The 25,629-nt window shown below is 44.2% G+C and overlaps 1 protein-coding gene across 1 annotated transcript; it reads left to right on the forward strand.

Annotated features, from left to right (window-relative positions):
- Positions 1 to 25,419, forward strand: LOC141174640 (5-hydroxytryptamine receptor 3A-like). The gene is made up of 9 exons (XM_073659572.1): positions 1 to 46; positions 1,942 to 2,090; positions 8,903 to 8,947; positions 10,387 to 10,496; positions 12,121 to 12,293; positions 17,947 to 18,107; positions 22,487 to 22,694; positions 24,157 to 24,366; positions 25,139 to 25,419. Exons 1-9 carry the CDS (start codon positions 1 to 3, stop codon positions 25,417 to 25,419), a joined length of 1,383 nt encoding a protein of 460 aa, XP_073515673.1.
- Positions 25,420 to 25,629: the final 210 nt, after the last annotated feature.

Consider the following 25,629-nt stretch of genomic DNA (forward strand, 5'->3'; position numbering starts at 1 on the left):
ATGTCCCTTCGCGAACTTATAGTGCCGCTCACAGTCATTCTTCTCGGTAAGTTCCTTCTAAAGAACATTTGTTATAGTGGGTCGGTAAGAATGTCGATGGTGTCCCACCAGCCTTGGGATGAAAACTTTTATTTTTGAGATTACCTTTGGAAATTTTACAATTCTACTGGAGAACACATCCAACTTAGTTCTTATATTCCTAAAAAAAATTGCCTTCAAGTTCATCAGGAGATAGGAGAGTGCAGTCTGTATTCAACCTATGGGCAGCAGGTACAAAAAGTATGGTTGAAGTGATTGATTAATAGTTCTAATACATGACTTATTCAATCAACTCCCAAAATTGGGTAAATTTAACCAATTGAGAAAACTTTACTTTATTCTTGTAAATTTAGGCATGTTCTCAATTAAACATATATCCTGGGATTAATTGTGATTGCAACAGCAGTAGGTGGTAAAATGTGTGCTACTACTGTCTGGTGCCCATGCACACTGAATATTGTATGTATGTAGTTTTATTAACTGTCATTTATTGCTACTCACTTGCTGCAGGATATTTGCAACTGTTACTTGACTTATTCTCAGCGAAGATGTAATTGCTTTTAGTGTTCCCATCTAATCAGAGGTCACTTTGTCGATGGCAGATGGGCTCTCACAATTTGATCAAACTGTGCTTTTTAGAACCTAAATTTTCTGTTTAGTCAATGTATCAGTTGAAAATTAGTATATTCAATGTCCATCTTATGGCACTCAGTGTGTGTTGTATTAGTAGTACAGTCACAGCAATCGGCACCTGAACAATTACATTATTTTTCTTCTCATTTTTGGATTTTGTAGCATACCTTTAGCTTTTCATGGCAGCCTCCAAACTGTCCAAGGCTGTTTTCTAATTATCACTGAATTCTACCAGTCCTTTAAATTTATAAGCTGAGCTCCAGAAGAGGTGAGACTGATAGCGTAGGTTCCCATCTAAAAAGTTCCACTTGTCACCGGCAGATGGGCTCTCACAATTTGATCAAACTGTGCTTTTTAGAACTTAAATTTTCTGTTTAGTCAATGTAGCAGTTGAAAATTAGTATATTCAATGTCCATCTTATGGCGCTCAGTGTGTGTTGTATTAGTAGTACAGTCACAGCAATCGGCACCTGAACAATTACATTATTTTTCTTCTCATTTTTGGATTTTGTAGCATACCTTTAGCTTTTTCATGGCAGCCTCCAAACTGTCCAAGGCTGTTTTCTAATTATCGCTGAATTCTACAAACCCATATGTATGGAGGGCAGAACTTCTGCAAAATATATATAATTTTTTTATTCTTTTAGTAAACCAAAAATAACACTTTGTTTCCAAAGGTCTTATATGATATTAGACAATGGTCACATCTTTGGGGAATTGTCCAGGAGTTTTACCTCCTTGGAGATGTTCACAGGCAGGTTGTTTTATTCTGATCTGCAGGACTCGGCAGCTGCTGCTACACAATGAATAAAGCTGCGCAGTGCTGCTCCCTCATAATCGCCGGAGCTAATAGCAGCTGACCCCCATGGATCTTATATTCATGACCTATTTTGAGGATATATCATTGATATCATATATCCAGACAACCTTACTAAACAATTTCAGAACCAGATACTTCTTACAGTGCGGTGTCTGCAACTGCAACTCAGCCCAATTCTCTTGGCTTCTTTCCTAATCTCACACTTTTTTACATCAATGATACAAGAAACATTCATCTATTCAATAGTACGTACATGCAAAACTATAGGTTTTGGTGAATACCATTTTGGAATATGAACTCCCATCATGCCTCAGGGTGGAGCTAAAATCCTAAAATCCTAAATATGGGACTGAGCTGTAATACCAGACACAGCCACTAAAAATGTTTGGCGCGGACGCCTCTTTAATGTGACTTATTAATTGCTGATATAAATTATTAAACTTTTCCAGGTACATGTCGCTGTGGAAATACCTGTAGTTACAAAAATGTACTGGACAACATTACAAATATCCCAGGCTCTAATGTGCGGCCAGTGAAGAACTGGAATGATCCTACCGTTGTCCTTATAGACCTGTCTTTGTATACCGTCATCAGCTTGGTAAGAATGTTTTTTTTTATTGGCTTTTTTTGGTGATCAGATGCAAACTAGTTACATTTTGGTGATGACGAGAGCCCCTTCTACTAGGACTGGATCCTTGGTGGTCGCTCATTTACAAGTGTAGCACCCTGAGGACTCGGCTGCTACAGGGGTATTACACCTCAAGCCAGAGGTGTGGTATTCCACTCCCGGGTAAGGATGGAGTGTGGAACTGAGCTAGTAGGCTGCATGCACTACATACATCCCATTTCCGGGGGACAGAACGACGGTACTCCCACCAGTTTATGTGCAGGTATGACAACGTCTGTCCCTGGCTGGAGTGGGAGGGGGGTGGAACATCCCAGTAGTGTAGGGGCAGATAGGGGGAGTAGTCTGGGTAAAGATAGGAGCTCATTGGGTGCTGGTCACCTGAGCTCACACATAGAGGGAGTATATAAGGTGGGCACCATCCTAGAACAGGGTTGAGTTTAGTTCAGTTCAGGCAGGAGGAGAAGAGCAGAGGAGCTCAGCCAGGAGGGCTGACAGGGAGCTGTGGCTCCGGCTGGGCCCAGCTCCAGAGCAAGGCCTGCAGAGAGAGAGAGAGAGGAGTGAGAAGGACCCAGAGAGGACACAAGAAGGAACCCCAAGATCCCAGAATAAGGACAGAAGGGTGAGGGGTTGGCGCACAAGGGTACCGGAACCCAAGCTGGCAGAGGCCAAAACGAACCTTAACCAGGAACCGGAGGTTGTGGGCAGGATCTGCCACGACCCTCACCAAATCCACTAGAAAGGCACACCGAGCATAGGGTCAGGGAGCCCAGAGGAGGCTTGACCACCAAGAGACCCGAGGGAGCCGGCCAAAAGTGGATCCCTGGTGGGAACGGCCAGAGGAAGGGAGAGTCAGAAAGGAGCTCAGGACCACGCTCCGGAATTGCCTGGGGGTTGGCCGAGTCCAGGACCTGGTGGACGCAGCACGGCTCGGGTGGTCACTCAAGGCCAGAGTGACCAAAAAGAACACCAGTAAGTAAAAGCCCTGAACTGCATCTCCTGACTCTGAGTCTTCCCTTCTGCATCTTCACAACCCCCATCATCTACACCTTCTGCCCTGAGGCCATACCCCTCCCGTTGGGGGTTATACCATCACTGCTGCACATATACCACTGGCCTCAGTGGACTGCTCTGCAGCGGCGGCTTCAAAGCCGCACTCAACGGGTGGCGTAGTCGACAATCAAGTTAACATCTGTTGCCATAGACTGCCACTTAGTTTGACACCCTGGGCACGGACCGGGTCACCGCCACAAGGACTACTACCCCCATTCGAGATCCGGCTCCGGGTATTCCCTACAGCACTGGCCCAGGGGGCGCGTCAACTTTTGGCGTAGTCGGCAGGATCACGTGCCCGCAACCATCGGGTACTGCGTGCCTGAAGAAAAGTTCGCATTTACCTCAAAAAGAAGTCTCCCGCCGGTTCCGGAGGGTCCCCGCCATCGGACGCCATCTCGGATCGGTTCCCGCCATTTGCTCGTCATCTGCAGTCTTTTCCCGCCATCCACAGAGTTTCCCGCCACTGGGAGAAGATTCCCGCCATTTCAGAAGATTTCCCGCCTTGGCAGAGCGGACGCCATTATGGGCGTGCCAGAGGGTGGCAAGAGGCCACCTCCCATCGTGGGCCAGGACCAAAAATGGCGCCAAAAACGAAGACCACCCCCACCAGCAGAGACTGTGATGCTTGGGATGTCCATCAGCGTGGTAGGTCTGCCCCTGGAGCTGACAATCACCAAGTTGCCCCAGGACCGCCCTCAGTATGGGCGTAGACAGAACAAAAGAGAGAAGATGGGAGCAGCCTGGAGGAGTCTGGAGGAGCCGTACCCGGAGATGGAGGGAGAGGCAGGCAGCACCGACCCAGTGGTCAGGAGCCTGTTGCAAGCGACAACCCCAGAAGGCCTGGTGGAGATCCTGGCGCAGCTCCCCAGAGACCGGGAGCGTGCACAGACCGCACTGGAGGGCTTGGCTCAGAGGATGGCCTGAGTGCAGCGGGACGTACTGGCCGCATGGAGCAGAGAGATGGCCCAGCAGGCTGGAACCCACCAGCGGAGCACACCACCTGCAACGAGGAGCACGCCTGCCCCTGAAGAGGATGCAGAAGGGACGGAGGCCGGAGACGACGCCGCAGAGGGAGCCGAAGAGACGGAGGCAAGTAAAGGGGACGTCACTACCCCAAGCCCAGCCACCGTAGGCCTACCCCCGCTCCCCGTCGCAGAGCCCGAGACCCCACTCACCACTCACGTTGCACCGTCACCGCTCCCGACTAGGCCTCAAACAGAAGCCGCGGCCGCGCTCCCCGTGACGTCACGCGCCTCAAATCAGAGTGCGACAAAGCAGGAGACGCCACCGGCCTGGTCGCAAGGCCGAGTACCCCCGGGCGCCGCAGTACCAACAGCGCCCTCTACCTCCACTGAGCCACCGGCCTGGTCGCTGGGCCAAGTAACCCCGGGCGCCGCCGTCTTCACGGTGCCCTTTACATTCAGGGTGCCCCAAGCCTGGTCGCAAGGCCTGGTGAACCCGGGCGCCGCCACCAAAACAGCGCCCTCAACGTCCACAGCGCCACACCTGGGTGAAGACCTATTTGCCCAGCACACATGCCCGGATGGGCAGCCCTTTGTGTGGCCACCGGAGTTCCACCATCCCCGACTCCGGAAAGAAAGACCTCTGGATGAGCCCCTGATCCCGGCTCCGGCGCCCGTCAAGATGACCCCGCTCTCGTTAGAGGAGGCGCAGTTTGAGTGGGACCCCGCAGGAGGAGACCTCATCGGGTTCACTCAAGAAACCCGGGCGGCTGCAGCGGAGCGTGCAGAGTGCTGCCGCCAGCAGTTGGAAGCCTTTGACCGAGAAAGAAGAGAGAGGCGGGTCCGCGAGCAGCGGCTGCAAATAAAAAGTGCAGAACAGAAGAGCCGGACCAGGAGGAACCCCCGTGCAGCCCACGGTCCCCGTGCCCCCGGGACTGTAATTAAATTCCAGTTGCAGCACGGTTGGGGCTTCATTCGAGATCATCACACCCCCGGCGACGTCTTCGTGACCAGAAGAGATGTCGAGTCCCACCTACCGGAGGGACACCGAGGTCGTGACCTTTACCTGGGTGATGAGGTCACCTTTACCCGGCACCAGTGTGCCAAAGGACCCTATGCACTTCATGTACATCGCCTGACGGAAGAGGAGTTGCGGTGTGAGGAAGGTCAAGAGGACCCAGACGGGTCTGAAGCCTACCCTCAGGAAGGAGCAGGAGGGCATCGTCACCATTAAGAGGTGAACTGAAACTGTATATAGTTACCCGTAGGGTATATGCCATGCTGCTAAGTTAAAATATAGTCCCCGTTGGGACCAGTGAACTGTTCCAGTGTGTCCCATCTCCCCACAGGCTGAGGACTGTGAGCAGCCATCCCTTTTCCCCACTGGCCGAGGACTGAGAGCGGCCATACCTCCCCTTGTATATAGTTGCGCTTCCTAAGGCGCCCCCTACCGGTTTTATAGGAAACTGTTGTTTTTACTACAAGAGACTGTTGCACTTTACCCGGTCACAAGTTGCACCGTGGCCGGAGGAACAAGAATGTTTATATGAAAAAGTTTTATGCTGATAATATATATATTGTTTTATATGTTTATGATGTTTTTGAAAAAAAATTGTATGTTTGTGGATGTTTTTATTCTTTTACAGCCCGAGGACGTGCTGTGATTTACCAGGGGGGAATGTAGCACCCTGAGGACTCGGCTGCTACAGGGGTGTTACACTTCAAGCCAGAGGTGTGGTATTCCACTCCCGGGTAAGGATGGAGTGTGGAACTGAGCTAGTAGGCTGCATGCACTACATACATCCCATTTCCGGGGGACAGAACGACGGTACTCCCACCAGTTTATGTGCAGGTACGACAGCGTCTGTCCCTGGCTGGAGTGGGAGGGGGGTGGAACATCCCAGTAGTGTAGGGGCAGATAGGGGGAGTAGTCTGGGTAAAGATAGGAGCTCATTGGGTGCTGGTCACCTGAGCTCACACATAGAGGGAGTATATAAGGTGGGCACCATCTTAGAACAGGGTTGAGTTCAGTTCAGTTCAGGCAGGAGGAGAAGAGCAGAGGAGCTCAGCCAGGAGGGCTGACAGGGAGCTGTGGCTCCGGCTGGGCCCAGCTCCAGAGCAAGGCCTGCAGAGAGAGAGAGAGAGAGGAGTGAGAAGGACCCAGAGAGGACACAAGAAGGAACCCCAAGATCCCAGAATAAGGACAGAAGGGTGAGGGGTTGGCGCACAAGGGTACCGGAACCCAAGCTGGCAGAGGCCAAAATGAACCTTAACCAGGAACCGGAGGTTGTGGGCAGGATCTGCCACGACCCTCACCAAATCCACTAGAAAGGCACACCGAGCATAGGGTCAGGGAGCCCAGAGGAGGCTTGACCACCAAGAGACCCGAGGGAGCCGGCCAAAAGTGGATCCCTGGTGGGAACGGCCAGAGGAAGGGAGAGTCAGAAAGGAGCTCAGGACCACGCTCCGGAATTGCCTGGGGGTTGGCCGAGTCCAGGACCTGGTGGACGCAGCACGGCTCGGGTGGTCACTCAAGGCCAGAGTGACCAAAAAGAACACCAGTAAGTAAAAGCCCTGAACTGCATCTCCTGACTCTGAGTCTTCCCTTCTGCATCTTCACAACCCCCATCATCTACACCTTCTGCCCTGAGGCCATACCCCTCCCGTTGGGGGTTATACCATCACTGCTGCACATATACCACCGGCCTCAGTGGACTGCTCTGCAGCGGCGGCTTCAAAGCCGCACTCAACGGGTGGCGTAGTCGACAATCAAGTTAACATCTGTTGACATAGACTGCCACTTAGTTTGACACCCTGGGCACGGACCGGGTCACCGCCACAAGGACTACTACCCCCATTCGAGATCCGGCTCCGGGTATTCCCTACAGCACTGGCCCAGGGGGCGCGTCACAAGCACCATGTGAAAATCTTAGATAAAGTGAGCAAAACATTACTTTAAGGTCTCGTGCAGACGACTGTATTTTCGGTCCGAGTGCAATGCGACAAAACATCGGATCGCACTCGGATCAATATTATTCTATGGGGCCGAGCTGGTCCAGGGAAAAAAATTGCAGCATGCCCGAGTTGGATAAGATATTCAGGGCGCACTCAGCCATGCAAGTCAATGAGTCCGTGGAAAACATCAGACTGCACTCGGATGACATCTGAGTGCAGTCTCATTTTCACGGACCGACAGAATGGAGAAGATGGATAATTTTTATTGTCATCTTCTCCTCATCCAAGAGAATCGGCCCGATTACGCTGGTGTGACCCTAACCGGTCACAGGTATATCTGTAGGATATAGAATAAACAGCTGATAGGTGGAGGTCTGACTTCTAGATCCTCATCCTACTGATAGTTCAGAGATCCCAGAAGTGTAATACCTCTCCTCTATACTCCTTGTGTTTTGTGATAACTTCTATACTTCAGTTTTTGGTGCAAAAATAAAACTATAATCACCTATTCTGGCTCCTGGTGAGGTGAATTTAGTAGATTTTTTATTTTAATCTTAGAAAAGAAAATTTTGCGATTTTGCAGCAGGTCCACAGGAAAACCTCAGAAAAATCCATAACAAACCTAAACATAACCTGACAGCAGGATTACCCCAAGAAGGTATTAGGAGAGCTTTATCAGCCCATAATATGGGTTTTAATGACCTTAAAGGAGTATTCCCATCTCCCAGATCCTATCCTAATATATAGTAGGTGTAATAATAATAATATTAGTAAATACCTCCAATTAGAAATGTGGTATAGTTTTTCTGATTCGCTATGTCTATTTCCTCATGAGCAGGCACTGCAGGACCTCAAGTATCCATGGTTACGACCACTAGCAACTAGCTAACTGTCACTATATCAGTGGTCGTAAACATGGATACCTAAGGTCCTGCAATGCCTGCACATGAGGAAAGAGACATAGCGAATCAGAAAAACTATACTACATTTCTAATTGGAGGTATTTGCTAATATTATTATTATCACTACACCTACTACATATTGGGATACGATCTTGGAGATGGGAATACCCCTTTAAGCGTTGGTGCTGGATGTTTAAAAATGAGGCAAAATTGACTCTGCAGCATCGGAAGAGCAGTAAAGGTCCCAATTCAGAGTAGAGTAATTGGGGCCAAACCCACCAATATCGATAGGCTGGACCGACAGTCTAATATGTATGGGGGCCTTCCAACGATAACCTGATAGATAATGTTGGAAGAGATAAGGATTCCTCGTGTCCAATTTCGGACTGTTAATCCTTTTGTTCTTTGTGAGATAAGCTACCGCCAGTTATGTCTGTCATAGGTAACACAGGAGAGCATGGTTGCACACCTGCTCTTGTGTATGGCGGCGTCAAGAGAGAAAGCTCACGGCCAAACGATTGGCCGAACCTTTATTTGGATGACAGCTACCTATTATGTATGGGGCCTCTAAGCCTGGAGCTTTCTGGGATGACACTGTAACTGCACACAAGAAGAATCAGTGCAGTTCTTACAAGCTTGATAGAAAAGAGCTTGTAAGCACTGAGCATGTTCAGCCACTGCGCCAAGACAGCAGTGGCGGTCGGTCTCCGTGCCATCGAGCTATAAATGAAAAAGAGAGAAACAAGGATAGGAGGTGAATGGAGGCTGCTAGAAACTGCAAGTTAGTTGTACAGTTGCTTAATATATATCTCATCGTCTAACGTTCTCTACCTCTCAGATGTTGAGGAATGAGGATGATGGGATCACTTTAAGACATTCATTAATTTATCTTTAATTCTCTGTATTTCAGGACACCAGCTTGCAGATCATGACCACATATATCTGGTTTAACATGGTAAGAGATCACACTCTCAGTGACCATTATCGCTGTATTCATCTATGACTTGCCATATCTAGTACGTAGAGGTCACCAATATTGATCTAATGGTTTTCTCTATAATTGATACCTTGAATAAAATGTATATTATGGTATAAACTGTAGCATAATTAGCAATGAACAACCATTCGAGATGTAATGAGAAGGGCTTGATACGTTCTTATGAAAGGTCCTTGGAAAGCTATGAAGATAACCTCTTTCCATATTCTCTTGACATGTAGACATCATAGAGCAGGGTCTTCCACACTCAAGACATCCATCAATCTCATGGACAGCCATTAATCTACATTTACCTTGTAGCAATCAGATGAGACAACCGCTTTAAAGGGGTTGTCCACTACTTTTATATTGATGTCCTATCCATGCAATTGAATGGGAGGCAGATGTGCAGTACACCGCGGCGGCCACTACCACTTGACGGTGGAGCCCCGCAGGTGAGCACTTCCGGCCTGCGGCTGCCGACGTCGGTGCCGATAACAGCTGATCGGTGGGGGTGCCGCGTGTGGGACGCCGGCCGATCATACATTGATGCCCTATCCTATGGATAGGGCATCAATGTAAAAGTAGTGGACAACCCCTTTAAAGAAACCTAACTGGGCAACCCTGTTGGTTGGACAAATCTTATGGTACTTCGGTGCCCTCCATGTGGCTTGGATAGCCACTAGCTAAGTTAGACCTTGTGATTGGTTTTTTTTTGAACAGTGATTTTTATAGGGGGGTTCGTGCACCAGGGCTCTATAGTCAGGTCCCCAGGGTTTTATTTTTCGATGAATAATTCCCATTTATAATGCAACCAATGGATGCAATGACTCAGTGGATGAAGATGGTACTAATTTTTATGGTTTTCGCTCACAGGATCCTCGGGGGAGTGTCTTTAGTTTTCACTGCATAATTACCCTGTGAGCTATGCCTACTTAGAAAGACCATAAAAAGTAGCACTAAATAAAAAATAAAAAAAGCCCATATCTCTGGAACCATATGGTGGATTTAAAAAATTAAAAAAACTGAATACTCAGGGAATCAGTCAGAAAACAATAAAAGAAAAACCCCTGGCTACTTCTTGACTGGTGACAGGTAGTCTTGAAAAGATCGCCGATCAGTTTGTATGTACAGTAGGTATTCACTAGTCATTTAAAGGCCACGATCGTGCCCAGCATCTGGAAACTCTAAACCTTGTCCACAATGATAAGAATAGAAAAATAGAAGAAGGTGCAAATGAAAAGCCGGCAAAAAATGCTAAAAACTAGGCAAAAAAAAAGCTGCAAATGCAATAATGAATCGAGCCCTATGTTTTTTTATGCTGTCAAAAAACGCAATGTTTAAAGCAAAAGAAAAGCCGCTACCTGGTGCAGTTTATTATAGTGACATATAGTTACCATATTATGTTTGTACCGCAGGCATGGAAGAACGAGTTTTTATCATGGGAACCAGATGACTTCTGTGGCATTAAAAATATGTTAATTCCTAACAATAATTTTTGGTTGCCGGATCTATACATCTATGAAATGTAAGTGTCTTGCAAGAAATTTTACAATTGTTAAAGGGGTTTTCTCAGACTTTGATATTGATGGCTTATCCTTAGGTCTCGTGCACATGGCCGTCGATTCTCTCATCTCAGACAATTGGGCCAATTATGTAAATGACACGCAGACCAAAATCTGATCAGAATTTGAGCATAGTGTGATCCAAATTTCTCAGATGAGGAGAAGATGGAGAAAAAAATGTCTCCATCTTCTCCATTGTGTTTGTGCTCCGAAATCCGACTGCACTCAGATGTCATCCGAGTGCAGTCTGATTTTTCTCACGAAACCAGCAGAGATGGTCGGCACTACGTTCTGAGAAAGGTGATGATTTTTCTAATGGACTCATTGACTTACACTGCAGAGTGCGATCCAAATATCGGACCAAATGAGCTTTCAGCAATTTTTTCCAAGGACAGACTGTGTCCAAGTTAAAAAAACGAACATGTGCACAGCCCCATAGACTAACACAAGTTCGGGTGTGATCTGATGTTTTGGTTTCCGTAACCTCAATCACATGCAACAGTAAATTTTCAGGCAGAATGGTGGAGGTTTAAGCCCACCAATTGACAATCACTGTGTGGATCTGCCACACATTGTTAGATTTAAGTCTCATTGGTGAACAAAGCCCAATTTGTTTTAGTGCCCATATAATTCTAAAATAAAGCATCCACTGGCTATACAAAAAATTACTTTTTATGGTATAAAACTTTACTGTGTTAATACCACGAGCAGACTTACTGCTACTACAGCTCGTTCCATTCAATGGGGACTGAGATACGGGGGGCCACATTAACAGGCACAACCGCTGCATAATGGCTGGTGCTATTTTGGGTAAACATGGCCTATCCTAAAGATTGGCCAACATCAATGTACTGGAAAAGCCCTTTAAGTCTATGCATGTATAAGCTTACAGAATACAGGTGCAAAATCGGTTACGATGAGCAATCATAACTTTGACTCAACTCTATTGACTAGCACAGTTGACTATGCTTTCTAACATAACTACATCAGGTATCGCAAAATCCCTGTCCCCCAATTGCAGGTTGTTTAAAAAAAATGTGCTTTACTCATCCTCCCCTGGTCTGACGCTAAGTCTCGCTCGCTGCTCCCAATGTCCGTTACTGTCTGCAACGCTGATGTCACTTCGAGATCGCTGCGGCCAAACAATGAGATCAGCGGCTCTTACTGTCAACTTTGCAAGGGCAGCTGAGATCACTGATTGGCTGCAGCACTGTCTAGGTGATATCAGCGCTGAGGCCAATCATTGAGCTCAGCAACCCTTTCAGAGTTGATAGAAAGAGCCGCTAAGCTCATTGATTGGCTGCTGCAGTGTTAACTTGATGTCAACGCTGCAAACAATAACAGACACCACCAGCGGTGGCGGAGAGTTAGGTCTGGAACCGGGAAGGGTGCGTAAAGGAGTAAAGCACGATTTTATTTTGCTTTTCAAACAAGTTGTGGAGGGGGCCAAAATTTTTCCCTTTTATTGAAAGTCAATTACAAGCAGCTATATAGGAACATTTGGCAAAGCGTTTCTAGAACAAAGTGCCCAATATAGCATGGTGTGAGCGAACTCTTACTCTAAATCCCGGCGCATCTTTTTTTCAGGACGGAATCTAACAGCAATTCTCCAGTTATCCCATACTACAGCGTTTCCAGCGATGGCACCATAAAAAGTTCAATGCCACTAAGAATCACTAGTTCCTGCAATCTAGACATCTTCAAGTTCCCTTTTGATACCCAAACCTGCTCTTTGAGCTTTGGTCCTTATATCCATACAGGTATTGTATCTTCTTCCATAAATCATGGCACAAAGTTTTAACAAAAAAAAAAGTCAAAAGTCTGTCTGTGCTTTTCATGGATAGAACACACAACCATTACAGTCTTTGACTCTGTTCACACGTTTGTATCTTTTGGTGTCCACAATAACTAAAAAAGAGACTGGATCAAAAATGGACAAAACTCACTAATACATTGCAATGGTTCAATGAAAATTATGGAGAGCATGCAGATGTCGTCTGTGTTTCATCCATTTTTTACTGCTTAATAGGTAAAAATGTGTTTAGTTTTTTTTTTTGCATAAACGGATGCCACATTGTAAAAATTGACATACGGTCCAAAAATTGATAAAAATCAGATCTGGCACACTGATGAAAAATTGTTCTTTTTTTCTCGTATCCTGGGTTGAACTGGCCCACCAGAGAAATGGAGAATCCTCCGGTGGGCCCTGGCTTCTCCTTCAGGAGAGTTCATAGTGCAAACCTTGCAGCTGCTATGGGGCTCTTGAGTGGGGGAGAAAGGTGGGCCCTCAGAATCAAATCCTCTGGTGGGCCCAATGTTCTTCAGTCTGACACTGCTCGTATCTAACAGTCAACTGAAGGAGTCCTCACTCATGAACGCAATTCATTTAATTTGTAGGTGGAATAAAAATATGTGATTACTAGTGATGAGCGAGCATGCTCGCCACTGCTCGGTACTCGCCCGAGCATCTCAGTACTCGAGATGCTCGGAGCTCGCCGAGTACTTTCGAGATGCTCGAGCGGAAGCTGGGGTCCTCTCACTGCATGTCTGGCGCTATTTAGAGCACCAATCATGGAGGGATTGTCTGCCACTCACTGTAATGTCACAGCCATGGTGGTTGTGGCATTACAGTGATTTCCCAAATCGATGGGAACAGTGCTCACAGTGAAACATGAAAAGCCGGCAATTCAGCAGCGGCATACACCGGTACCCGACAATTTAGAACAGAAAGTATAGAGCATCACACATAGATTAGATAGATAGAAACATGTCAGTCACATATATAAGAAGTACAGTGACAGTGTTGGTTACTGTACTTGTCATTTAGTGTTAAAGGATTTATTAAAAAAAATAATAGTGTTTTCATGCACCGTCTCTTTAAAAAAGCCGGCCGGCAATTCAGCATCGGTACCCGACAATTTAGAACAGAAAGAATAGACCATCACACATAGATTAGATAGATAGAAACATGTCAGTCACATATATAATAAGTACAGTGATAGTGTTGATTACTGTACTTGTCATTTAGTGTTAAAATAAAGGATTTATTTAAAAAAAAATTAGCCTGGGGTTCCCCATAATTTTAGTCTCTAGCGGAGGTTAAGCAGACGGCTGGGGCAGATGTTTGAAGCCTGGGAAGGGGGTAATACCCACGGAGCTACCCAGGCTACTAATATCAGCCCCCAGCTGAATACCTAGCCTTTACTAGCTATTAAAATGGGGGACCCAAAAAAAAAATGACGTGGGGTCCCCCCTATTTTAATAGCTAGCAAAGGCTAGGCAGACAGCTGGGGCTGATATTAATAGCCCAAGAAAGGTGCCATGAATATTGGCCCCCTCCCAGGCTAGAAACACCAGCCGTCAGCCGCCCCAGAAATGGCGCATCCATAGGATGCGCCAATTCTGGCACTTAGCCTCGCTCTTCCCACTGCCCTGTAGCGGTGGCAGTGGGGTAATAGGGCTGGGGTTGATGTCAGCTTATAATGCCAGCTGACATAAAGCCCAGGTTAGTAATGGAGAGGCGTCTATAAGACACCCTCATTGCTAACCCCATAGTCTAAGTTAAAAAAAACACAAACACCCAGAATAAAGTCCTTTAATTGAAATAAACACACAATTCTTTAATGCTCTAAATTAAACCATACTTACGGTTTCGCCCATTCCAGCTGAAGCCAACGATCTCCTGCAATAAAAGTAAAATAATAAACCAACCTCATTCTTACCTTTCCTTGGTTCCCAGGACAGCTTCAGCTCTGCTACATTCACATGACAGGCTGGATCGCAGCTGAAAGCTGCCATCCAGCTTGCCATGCCGCAGACACTGAGAAGCGCAGGCATGCTTGCGCTCTTCAGTGTCTCGCTGTGACGGCATCCAGCTTGCCATCCTTCATAGACACTGCGGAGCGCAGGCATGCTTGCGCTCTGCAGTGTCTCTGAAGGATGACAAGCTGGATGGCAGCGCTCAGCTGCGATCCAGCCTGTCATCTCAATGCCATCCCAGCATGTGAAAATTCTCCTGCTCAAGCGCTGAGCGCAGGAGAATTCTCCCACGCTGTCAGTGACGTGCATGAGGTGAGCTGAGTTCATTGGACATGAACTCAGCTCATGTGGATGCCGTCACAGCCAGACACTGAGGAGCGCAAGCATGCCTGCGCTTCTCAGTGTCTGCGGCATGGCAAGCTGGATGGCAGCTTTCGGCTGCCATCCAGCCTGTCATGTGAATGTAGCAGAGCTGAAGCTGTCCTGGGAACCATGGAAAGGTAAGGATGATGTTGGTTTATTATTTTACTTTTATTGCAGAAGACATTGGCTTCAGCTGGAATGGGCGTGATGGTAAGTATGGTTTAATTTAGAACAATAAAGAATTGTGTGTTTATTTCAATTAAAGGACTTTATTCTGGGTGTTTGTGTTTTTTTTTAACTTTGACTATGGGGTTAGTAATGGGGGTGTCTTATAGACGCCTCTCCATTACTAACCTGGGCTTGATGTCAGCTGGCATTATAAGCTGACATCAGCCCCAGCCCTATTACCCCACTGCCACCGCTACAGGGCAGTGGGAAGAGCGAGGCTAAGTGCCAGAATTGGCGCATCCTATGGATGCGCCATTTCTGGGGCGGCTGACGGCTGGTGTTTCTAGCCTGGGAGGGGGCCAATATTCATGGCACCCTTCCTGGGCTATTAATATCAGCCCCCAGCTGTCTGCCTAGCCTTTGCTAGCTATTAAAATAGGGGGGACCCCACGTCATTTTTTTGGGTCCCCCATTTTAATAGCTAGCAAAGGCTAGGTATTCAGCTGGGGGCTGATATTAGTAGCCTGGGAAGCTCTGTGGGTATTACCCCCTTCCCAGGCTTCAAACATCTGCCCCAGCCGTCTGCTTAACCTCCGCTAGAGACTAAAATTACTGGGAACCCCACGCTAATTTTTTTTTTTAATAAATCCTTTATTTTAACACTAAATGACAAGTACAGTAATCAACACTATCACTGTACTTATTATATATGTGACTGACATGTTTCTATCTATCTTATCTATGTGTGATGCTCTATTCTTTCTGTTCTAAATTGTCGGGTACCGATGCTGAATTGCCGGCCGGCTTTTTTAAAGAGACGGTGCATGAAAACACTACTATTTTTTTTTAATAAATCCTTTAACACTAAATGACAAGTACAGTAACCAACACTGTCACTGTACTTCTTATATATGTGACTGACATGTTTCTATCTATCTAATCTATGTGTGATGCTCTATTCTTTCTGTTCTAAATTGTCGGGTACCGGTGTATGCCGCTGATGAATTGCCGGCCGGCTTTTTTAAAGAGAAGGGTGCATGAAAATCGGAGGGCACTAGTGTGTTCCAAGTGCCCTGCTATGTTTTTCATGCACCCTCCTATATACCCTGCCTGCCTGTCTGCCTATATATTCTGCCTGCCTGACGTTTAATTGAGCACTTTTCCCATCGATTTGGGCAATTTTTGACCTTCTACAGACCGCCGGGGGGAACCGCCAGAAATATGCTCGAGTTTCCCATAGACTTACATTGGGCTCGTTGCTCGGGTCGAGCACCCGAGTATTCCAATGTGCTCGACCCGAGCTTCGAGCATCCGAGCATTTTAGTGCTCGCTCATCACTAGTGATTATCCTTTACAACAAAATAGTCATTAGGATTTGACCATGTTCATAAATCTGGTGTAAGCGCCCCTGGGGGACAGTCAGGTGCGCGGTTCACACAATGTGCCGCCAGTCATGGTAAATTTCTTGGAAATAATGTACGTCTTTCCTAGTGTTTCACTTGACTGAAATATTTCAACCAGAAGAGAGACTCAGATGACATCTAGTACACAAGAGTAACATAGCTTCCTGCTCACAGAATCTGACAATAGGTCACATAAGCGCAGTGGTAAATTATGGGGAGCTCTCACGAGACACATGCTCCTGGACGTCTATCTTCCAGAACCGGCTCATTGCACAAGCAAGCGAGTTTTTAACTCACTGCTCCACCATTTGCCTTCTAGGTAGTAGTTTTCTAGCTTGCATCCTACCACATAAAGTAGCTTTGTGCAATACGATGATGTCATTGAACGCACCTATATAGAGCTGCAGACAGTCATCACTTCTGATGTAGCAATGCCAAGAGGTGTATATAGCACCATATGAAGGACACCATTTGAATGACCATATTATTTCTGAAGACTCCATCTATGTTGATTTGGGAGCTTTCAAAAGTTTGATATTTTCTGACTATGTTGCTATGATGTAGACAAATGGAAAAATGGATCTAAAATCACCCTGCCAATCTCCCATCAGACGATGAAAGAACAGTGAAGAGTACTTGGAAATGTTTTTTATTTGTCAACGCGTTTCGAAGCATACAACACTTCTTCATCAGGACAAACCACTATATGTTGAATGCTTCGAAACGCGTTGACAAATAAACACCGCTTCCAAATACTCTTCACTTTTCTTTCATCGCCTGGTGGGAGATTGGCAGCGCGATTTTACATCCGGATAAGACCCTATTTGCGCTTCATTGTCTCCCCAGCCTATTTTTATCCCATGTTGCTATGATGGCACCCCACCAATTTATCGCCATGCAGCCTCTACCAACAGTGATTTAGCCTTCATTGGACATTTTAGTAAAGTGGTTTTAGGCAGGAGTGCAGAGTCTGGGCCAACTAGTTAAACTTTTGATACACTGGAGAGCCAGTCCAACCCTGGTAACTGCATACTCCTTTTCTGCTACAGACAGAGTTGCTATTGATTTATAGATGACATGTCTCTTGCTCGAAAAAAAAAAGTTAAATACCCTGTAAAAATCTCTGAGCTCTCCTGATTCTGTTACTATTTTCAGTTTTGTGCTGTGTCATTCCAGGGCAGAGATATCCACATTTGTTTCTTCTGCAGCACAATATGTGAAATCTCTGCTTGTAGTTCAGCTGTGTTTCTTCAGTCTTCTCTGGAGGCATGTACTTTTCCCTCTCAATCATAGCTTGGCAGACACTAAGACTGACAGACTGCTGGATCAGCTGCTGAGCAGTGATTGGCAGCAACTGGAAGAGAGGGGTGAAAGCACACACCTCCAGAGGAGACTGAGATGAAACGTCCCGTTGGACTGGAAACAGAGATTTCACATAGTGCGCTCCACAAGAAACAAATGTGAATATCTCTGCAATGGAGCGACGCAGCGCAAAATGGAAAAGAGAGGCAGAATCAGGGGAGATCAGGGATTTTAATAAGGTATTTAATTAAACTTTTTTGAGCAAGTGACAGGCTATTTTTAATAACTGATCATAAGATCTGTTAATTTCCCTTGGTAATCAAGCTTTTTAATCTAATTTTGGCTGTGGTTATGTTATACAAGATACTGTATTAGCAAAAAAATCTTAAATTAATTTCTCTGCTGTGTGTCTTCTTAGTTAAGGACATCGTTATGGTGGCAAAGTCCAATTCCACACAGGTTTATCAAAATTCTTATGACATTTTCATCAGTAAAGGAGATTGGTTCTTATTGGACATCACTGTGGAAAACACAACTTTTGATACTGAAAATGATGTTTACAGCGAAGTTATATATAAGGTAAGAGACTGCTTGAAAGCTTCCTTGCAATGGCCATGTCCCTCAGAAGCACAAGTGTCACAAGATGTATAAAGGTGTGATCTACCTCTAACCTACAGGCTTTAATACACATTAGATACGTGATCTCTCCCCTGACTCCTCCATATACCAAAACATTCGGCTCGGCCCAAGCTCTAATGTGTTCTCTGACAGCAACTTTTCTCCGCACAAAACAAAAAGGATTGGCATTAAATTGAAATTCCGCATCTACTGTTGGGGGACAGTTGGTAGCCCCCCATACACATAGGACTCTCTGCCAATCTTGCCGATATCCACCGGTTCGGATGACTTTAGCATAATGTGTATTGTGACCTTAAAGAGTAACTGTCATTTTAATTTTTACTCCTTGAATCAATATTACACGTGAAAATTAGTGATGAGAGAGTATGTTCGGTTAACCATTTCTCCAAGTATACTCGGGCGAGTACCGAGTATCTTCAGCGTACTCGGTGATATGTTTGAATCACTCCTGTGTGCATGATTTGCGACTGTTTGACAGCTTTAATACATGTGAGGAATGCAAAAGAAACAAGCATTCCTCACATGTATTAAAGCTGCCAAACAGTCGCAAATCATGCACACGGGAGCGATTCAAACATATCACCGAGTACACTGAAGATACTCGGTACTCGCCCGAGTATACTCGCCGAAAGGGTTAACCGAACATACTCACTCATCACTAGTGAAAATAAGCAATTTTGTAATATATTTTATCAGATACATTTGCTTCTTTCTCCTCCTCGATTGATCTTTCACTCTCCGTTCATAGGTAAAATCTGTATTCTGAGAGATATTACGTTACTGAGGTAGGCGATCACAGTTGGTGCTCTTAAAATTCTATGGAGAGGGGGGGAGCTAGAGGCGGAGACAGACATTCTGTTGCAAGTTCTCCTGAAATGACAGTTAAGAGTTCACCATAGAACTATATAAGCACCAACTGTCATCTCGTATCCTAGTAATGGGAAAGTCTGTATTCACTAAATACAGATCTTGCTCGTGAACTGAAAATTTTGAGAATGATCAGTCCAGGAGGAGAAAGAAGCAGATTTCCCTAATAAGATATTTTAGAAAGTTTCCTATTTTTACATGTACTATTGATTTATGGAAAAAAAAAAACAGTTACTTTTTAAGAGCAGTTTGAGCCCTGGATAAGCTATGGTGAAACTCCGCCTTTGGATTGCATTGGATATATGGTCAATAAATTTAACCATTCAGGCTACTTCTAACTTTTCTCAAATAATTTAATGTTTTCATTTGTTTTTCATTTAATTTTGAGTCTGTAAAAAATAACATTTTTACTGAAAACTGTCAACAAGTAGAACATATATTTTATGGATTTTAATTGCTTCTAATTATGGCTTATGAAATATATTAAAACCAGAAAATATGTGAATTTTCTTGAACACATTAATGCTTATTAACACCAAACGTACAAAAATGTATTAAAGGGGTTGTCCAATCTTGTGATTGTTTATAACAGCTTAAAATGGTGTGAAATAACCAAAGTAGCAAACCTCCCATTAATAAACCTCTGCCGCAATTTCCATGCAGCACAAAACAAAATAATAAAAAAATAAATAAGTAAAATAAATAAAAAAAATTGGCAGTCATCTGGACTGGGGCAGAATAGACAATGCAGATAATGTATACATTTTAGATTTTCTACCAGTATTAAAGGCAACCTGAATCAAATGCAGCATAAATCAGATGCTGGCTCTAAATTTATTATTTTTTATTTATATTTAATGTTATTATTTATTGTATGTTTTACTCTGAAATGCTCCCTATACAGTTTGTGTATATAAGGAGAGACCTGTCAGTTTTGGGAAGCAGGACAGGCAGAAATCACCAGGGAGCGACCTTCCTTTTAACAGCCATTCAAGACACATGGTCCCAGGCCGACTTTTCCAAGAATGTTTTCTCGGAAATAACACAATGTTTTAGACTAAAACACACACGGCTGCAATAACGAAGTATCTGATCCATGCTGCCCATGGTTGAATTAGCTGACAGCATGAATCAGCTGACAGATTCCGTTTAAACATTGTTCTTAGACATCCAGTGATCTACAGTAGCTCCTTTTGTAACAAGATATACAGGCATCTGCCTCCATTGTAACAAGATATCCAGTGATCGGCTTCCTTTGTAACAAGATATCCAGTGATCTGTCTCCTTTGTAACAAGATATCCAGTGATCTGTCTCCTTTGTAACAATATATCCAGTGATCTGTCTCCTTTGTAACAAGATATCCAGTGATCTGCTTCCTTTGTAACAAGATATCCAGTGATCTGTCTCCTTTGTAACAAGATATCGAGTGATCTGTCTCCTTTGTAACAAGATATCCAGTGATCTGCTTCCTTTGTAACAAGATATCCAGTGATCTGTCTCCTTTGTAACAAGATATCCAGTGATCTGCTTCCTTTGTAACAAGATATCCAGTGATCGGCTTCCTTTGTAACAAGATATCCAGTGATCTGTCTCCTTTGTAACAAGATATCCAGTGATCTGTCTCCTTTGTAACAAGATATCCAGTGATCTGTCTCCTTTGTAACAAGATATCCAGTGATCTGCTTCCTTTGTAACAAGATATCCAGTGATCTGTCTCCTTTGTAACAAGATATCCAGTGATCTGTCTCCTTTGTAACAAGATATCCAGTGATCTGCTTCCTTTGTAACAAGATATCCAGTGATCTGTCTCCTTTGTAACAAGATATCCAGTGATCTGCTTTCTTTGTAACAAGATATCCAGTGATCGGCTTCCTTTGTAACAAGATATCCAGTGATTTGTCTCCTTTGTAACAAGATATCCAGTGATCTGTCTCCTTTGTAACAAGATATCCAGTGATCTGTCTCCTTTGTAACAAGATATCCAGTGATCTGCTTCCTTTGTAACAAGATATCCAGTGATCTGTCTCCTTTGTAACAAGATATCCAATGATCTGTCTCTTTTATAGCAAGATATCCAGTGATCTGCTTCCTTTGTAACAAGATATCCAGTGATCTGTCTCCTTTGTAACAAGATATCCAGTGATCTGCTTCCTTTGTAACAAGATATCCAGTGATCTGTCTCCTTTGCAACAAGATATCCAGTGATCTGTCTCCTTTATGACAAGATATCCAGTGATCTGTCTCCTTTATGACAAGATATCCAGTGATCTGCTTCCTTTGTAACAAGATATCCAGTGATCTGCTATCCTTTGTAACAAGATATCCAGTGATCTGCCTCCTCTGTAACAAGATATCCAGTGATCTGCCTCCTCTGTAACAAGATATCCAGTGATCTGCCTCCTTTGTAATGATATATCCAGTTATCTGCCTCCTTTGTAATGATATATCCAGTGATCTGCCTCCTTTGTAATGATATATCCAGTGATCTGCTTCCTTTGTAATGATATATCCAGTGATCTGCCTCCTTTGTAATGATATATCCAGTGATCTGCCTCCTTTGTAATGATATATCCAGTGATCTGCTTCCTTTGTAATGATATATCCAGTGATCTGCTTCCTTTGTAATGATATATCCAGTGATCTGCTTCCTTTGTAATGATATATCCAGTGATCTGCTTCCTTTGTAATGATATATCCAGTAATCTGCTTCCTTTGTAATGATATATCCAGTGATCTGCCTCCTTTGTAATGATATATCCAGTGATCTGCCTCCTTTGTAATGACATATCCAGTGATCTGCCTCCTTTGTAATGATATATCCAGTGATCTGCCTCCTTTGTAATGATATATCCAGTGATCTGCTTCCTTTGTAATGGTATATCCAGTGATCTGCCTCCTTTGTAATGATATATTCAGTGATCTGCCTTCTTTGTAAAAAAGATATTCAGTGATCTGCCTTCTTTGTAAAAAAGATATTCAGTGATCTGCCTCCTTCATAAGAAAATATCAAGTGATCTGCCTACTTTGTAACAAGATATCAGAAGGATATGGCCTGCCAAACATCTGTGGCTTCTCCTGCCACTGCTGCGACAAAAGATTGAGCATGTTCAAATACAACATGTCCTATCCAGGGGCAACTGATCTGTCCCCTTAAACATTGTGGATAGATCATGTCAATATCAATTGGATCTGCAAATAAAAATCTTATGTACATGCCTAGAATTACTTTATAGTATAACACTTTTGTTGGGGAAGGTGATGCACAACATATTTCCTCTACATCGATACCAGCCCTAAAAACATTTGTTTACTGCGGTACTACTATCCAACTTGGCAGTGATCATATTATTTCAGCACATTTTCAAGTAGTATTTGGATTATGAGGTTATATGACCTTTCTTCTTATATTTCTTGCTAATTTTAAGTTTTCAATATTATCTAATTTCCATAGATTTCTATAAAAAGAGCTCCCGTGGTTTACATCATAAACCTCATCATCCCGGCATGCTTCATGGTTATACTGGACATCGCTAGTATGTTTATTGAAATAGGAACTGGAGAGAGACTAGGATTCAAAATAACCGTGGTGCTAGGGTTTTCCGTGCTTCTGCTGATTCTGAATAACATGCTCCCCAATTCAGATAATCCTCCGGTTCTAGGTATGCTTTCTGATTTTGTTTTTTTTAAGATATGGAACAAATGTTTTGTTGGGGACCATGACTAAGAGGGTTGCTTAAAGGATTTACCAATATAAGCTCATCCATAGAGGTGGCATACATTTATAGAGATCTAGGTACCTATTACAAGCTGGATAATTGCACAGAGCTTATTGGATTACCACAACGATGGTACAGATCTTGGCAGTTACAGTTCAATGCTGAGGCACAAACCTTGGTGGTTACATAACCATGCTGAGGCACAAAGCTTGATACTGTGGCACACAGCTTGGTGGTTACACAACAGTACTGGGGCACAGAGCTTGGAGGTTACACATTGCAGAGGCACATAGCTTGGTGGTTACACGATGCAGAGGCATACAGCTTGGTGGTTACACAATAGTGAGGCACAAAGCTTGGTGGTTACACAATAGTGAGGCACAAAGCTTGGGTACACGAGGCAGAGAGCTTGGTGGTTACACAATACTGAGGTACTGAGCTTTGTGGTTACACAACAATACTGAGGCATAGAGCTTAGTGGTTACACGACAATACTGAGGCATAGAGCTTGGTGGTTACACAGCAATACTGCGGCATAGAGCTTGGTGGTTACACAACAATATTGAGCCACAGAGCTTGGTGGTTACACAATTCAGAGGCACATTGCTTGGTGGTTACATGATGCAGAGGCATACAGCTTGTTGGTTATGCAATGCAGAGGCAGAGAGCTTGGTGGTTACACAATACTGAGATACAGAGCTTTGTGGTTACACAACAATACTGAGACATAGTGCTTGGTGGCTACACAATTCAGAGGCACATTGCTTGGTGGTTACACGATGCAGAGGCATACAGCTTGGTCGTTACACAATACAGAGGCAGAGAGCTTGGTCGTTACACAATGCTGAGGTACAGAGCTTTGTGGTTACACAACAATACTGAGACATAGAGCTTGGTGGTTACACAACAATACTGAGGCACAGAGCTTGGTGGTTACACAATTCAGAGGCACGTAGCTTGGTGATTACACAATGCAGAGGCATAGAGCTTTTTGGTTACACAATACTGAGGCACAGAGCTTGGTGGTTACACAACAGTACTGAGACACAGAGCTTGGTGGTTACACAACAGCATTGAGGCACAGAGCTTGGTGATTACACAATGCAGAGGCATAGAGCTCGGTGGTTACACAATACTGAGACACAGAGCTTCGTAGTTACACAACAGTACTGAGGCACAGAGCTTGGTGGTTACACATCAGTACTGAGGCACAGAGTTTGGTGGTTACACAATACTGAGGCACATAGCTTGGTGGTTACACAATACTGAGCCACAGAGCTTGGTGGTTACACAACAGTATCACCATATAATGCTCTGGGTTATTGAAGATGGAGAATATACAGGTCTATACCTTCTTATTTAATTTTACATAAAGATTTACGTTTTCTTTTTTGCGTTTTATCAGGTATTTTCTGCTGTGTATGCCTCGCTGTCATGGTTCTGAGTATAATGGGCTCCATTGCAACATCCTATATGTTAATGTTATCAGAAAACCTGCCAAACGTTCCAACTTGGATAAAAACCTGGATCATGAAACGTTTAGCACGAATTCTGCTCTTCAAAGTAAAAGCCTCCCGGCGAGATAAGCTGGATTCTATGGAGTCTGCAGAAAAAGGTGAGTTGAAAGATGAAAGTAGGTTTCAATTAGATGCATAACCTAAAATAGTTTGCATGGGAGAGTTGTCATTCATTGCAGGCAAAACTGAAAGTCAAAGCTAGTCCTAGGATTGTCTGGATCACCATATCTCCTAGCCTTATTTGTGCGGAGACATACTACAGCACTCATATGAAGATTTTTCTATTCATGTGAAGCCATACTACACATGTACTCTACCATAGACATGTTGGATCTACCTCTATATATTGATGCCATTTGTGGGAACCATATGGTAGTACATCATCTTTTTAAATCTCCACAGTATTGGGCCACAGGGACTCCATGTGCTATAATACACTATACATATACATGACTCTGACATATGTACAGTGCCGTAAGGCCCCCATACACACACACAAAGTAGTCCGAAACCACTGATGTTGGCGCAATCAGCTGACAGCCAAATTGCATGGGAGCCACCCGACTCTTCCCCAACAGGTGATGTTGACGAAAAGAAGGACCCGGTACGCTGGATTTCAAATGGACCAATCCTTCTGTTTCCAGAAAACAAGCTAGAGAAGCCACATAGACTTTCTTAGAGAACACAGGAGCACCGGGCCAAGCCAACGATTCTTGTGTACGTGGAGTCAGAGAAAATATTTGTCAGCCAAACCATCGTACACCCAACAACTATCTAATGTGTATAGAGGACCAGTATATTCTTCATTTAATGTTCTCTATCTAGCCCTTTGTTAAAATATTCCAGGTTACCTATCTTCCTTTCTTACAGATAATAAAGTTCACAAGAAAAATGAGACGTGCATGTCAATCGAGATGACAAAAATGGACTCACAAAGAGACGCAAGAATTCCTGTAGAGGTGAAACTGCTAAAGAGATTATTGTTAGAAGTTCTCAAGATCCGCCAGGAAATGAAGATCTCGAAGGATCAGGATGATGCCAAGTCAGATTGGTTGTTTGCTGCAATGGTAGTGGACCGGCTCGTCCTTATCGTCTACTTGCTCATTGTAACTATTATGTTTGCAGTTGTTATCAAGGTCTGGGCTACATGATGACTATCACCACAGACAAAAAGAACATTTTACTTACTTGGGAAGCCAGTATGAGGCGATGGGCCAATAGTATCATCATGTTGTTAATATGATAGTTGACTACTAAGCCTTACATGTACAGATCTATTTGGTGTAACATAGTTGTAACATAACCTGCTGCTAATAATTTATTATAAAATTATGTATTAAAACAATATTTTACATATACAT

Source organism: Phyllobates terribilis, unplaced genomic scaffold (genome assembly GCF_046119375.1).
Source record: "Phyllobates terribilis strain yellow unplaced genomic scaffold, ASM4611937v1 Scaffold_13__5_contigs__length_258822181, whole genome shotgun sequence".
Lineage (NCBI taxonomy): Eukaryota > Metazoa > Chordata > Amphibia > Anura > Dendrobatidae > Phyllobates > Phyllobates terribilis.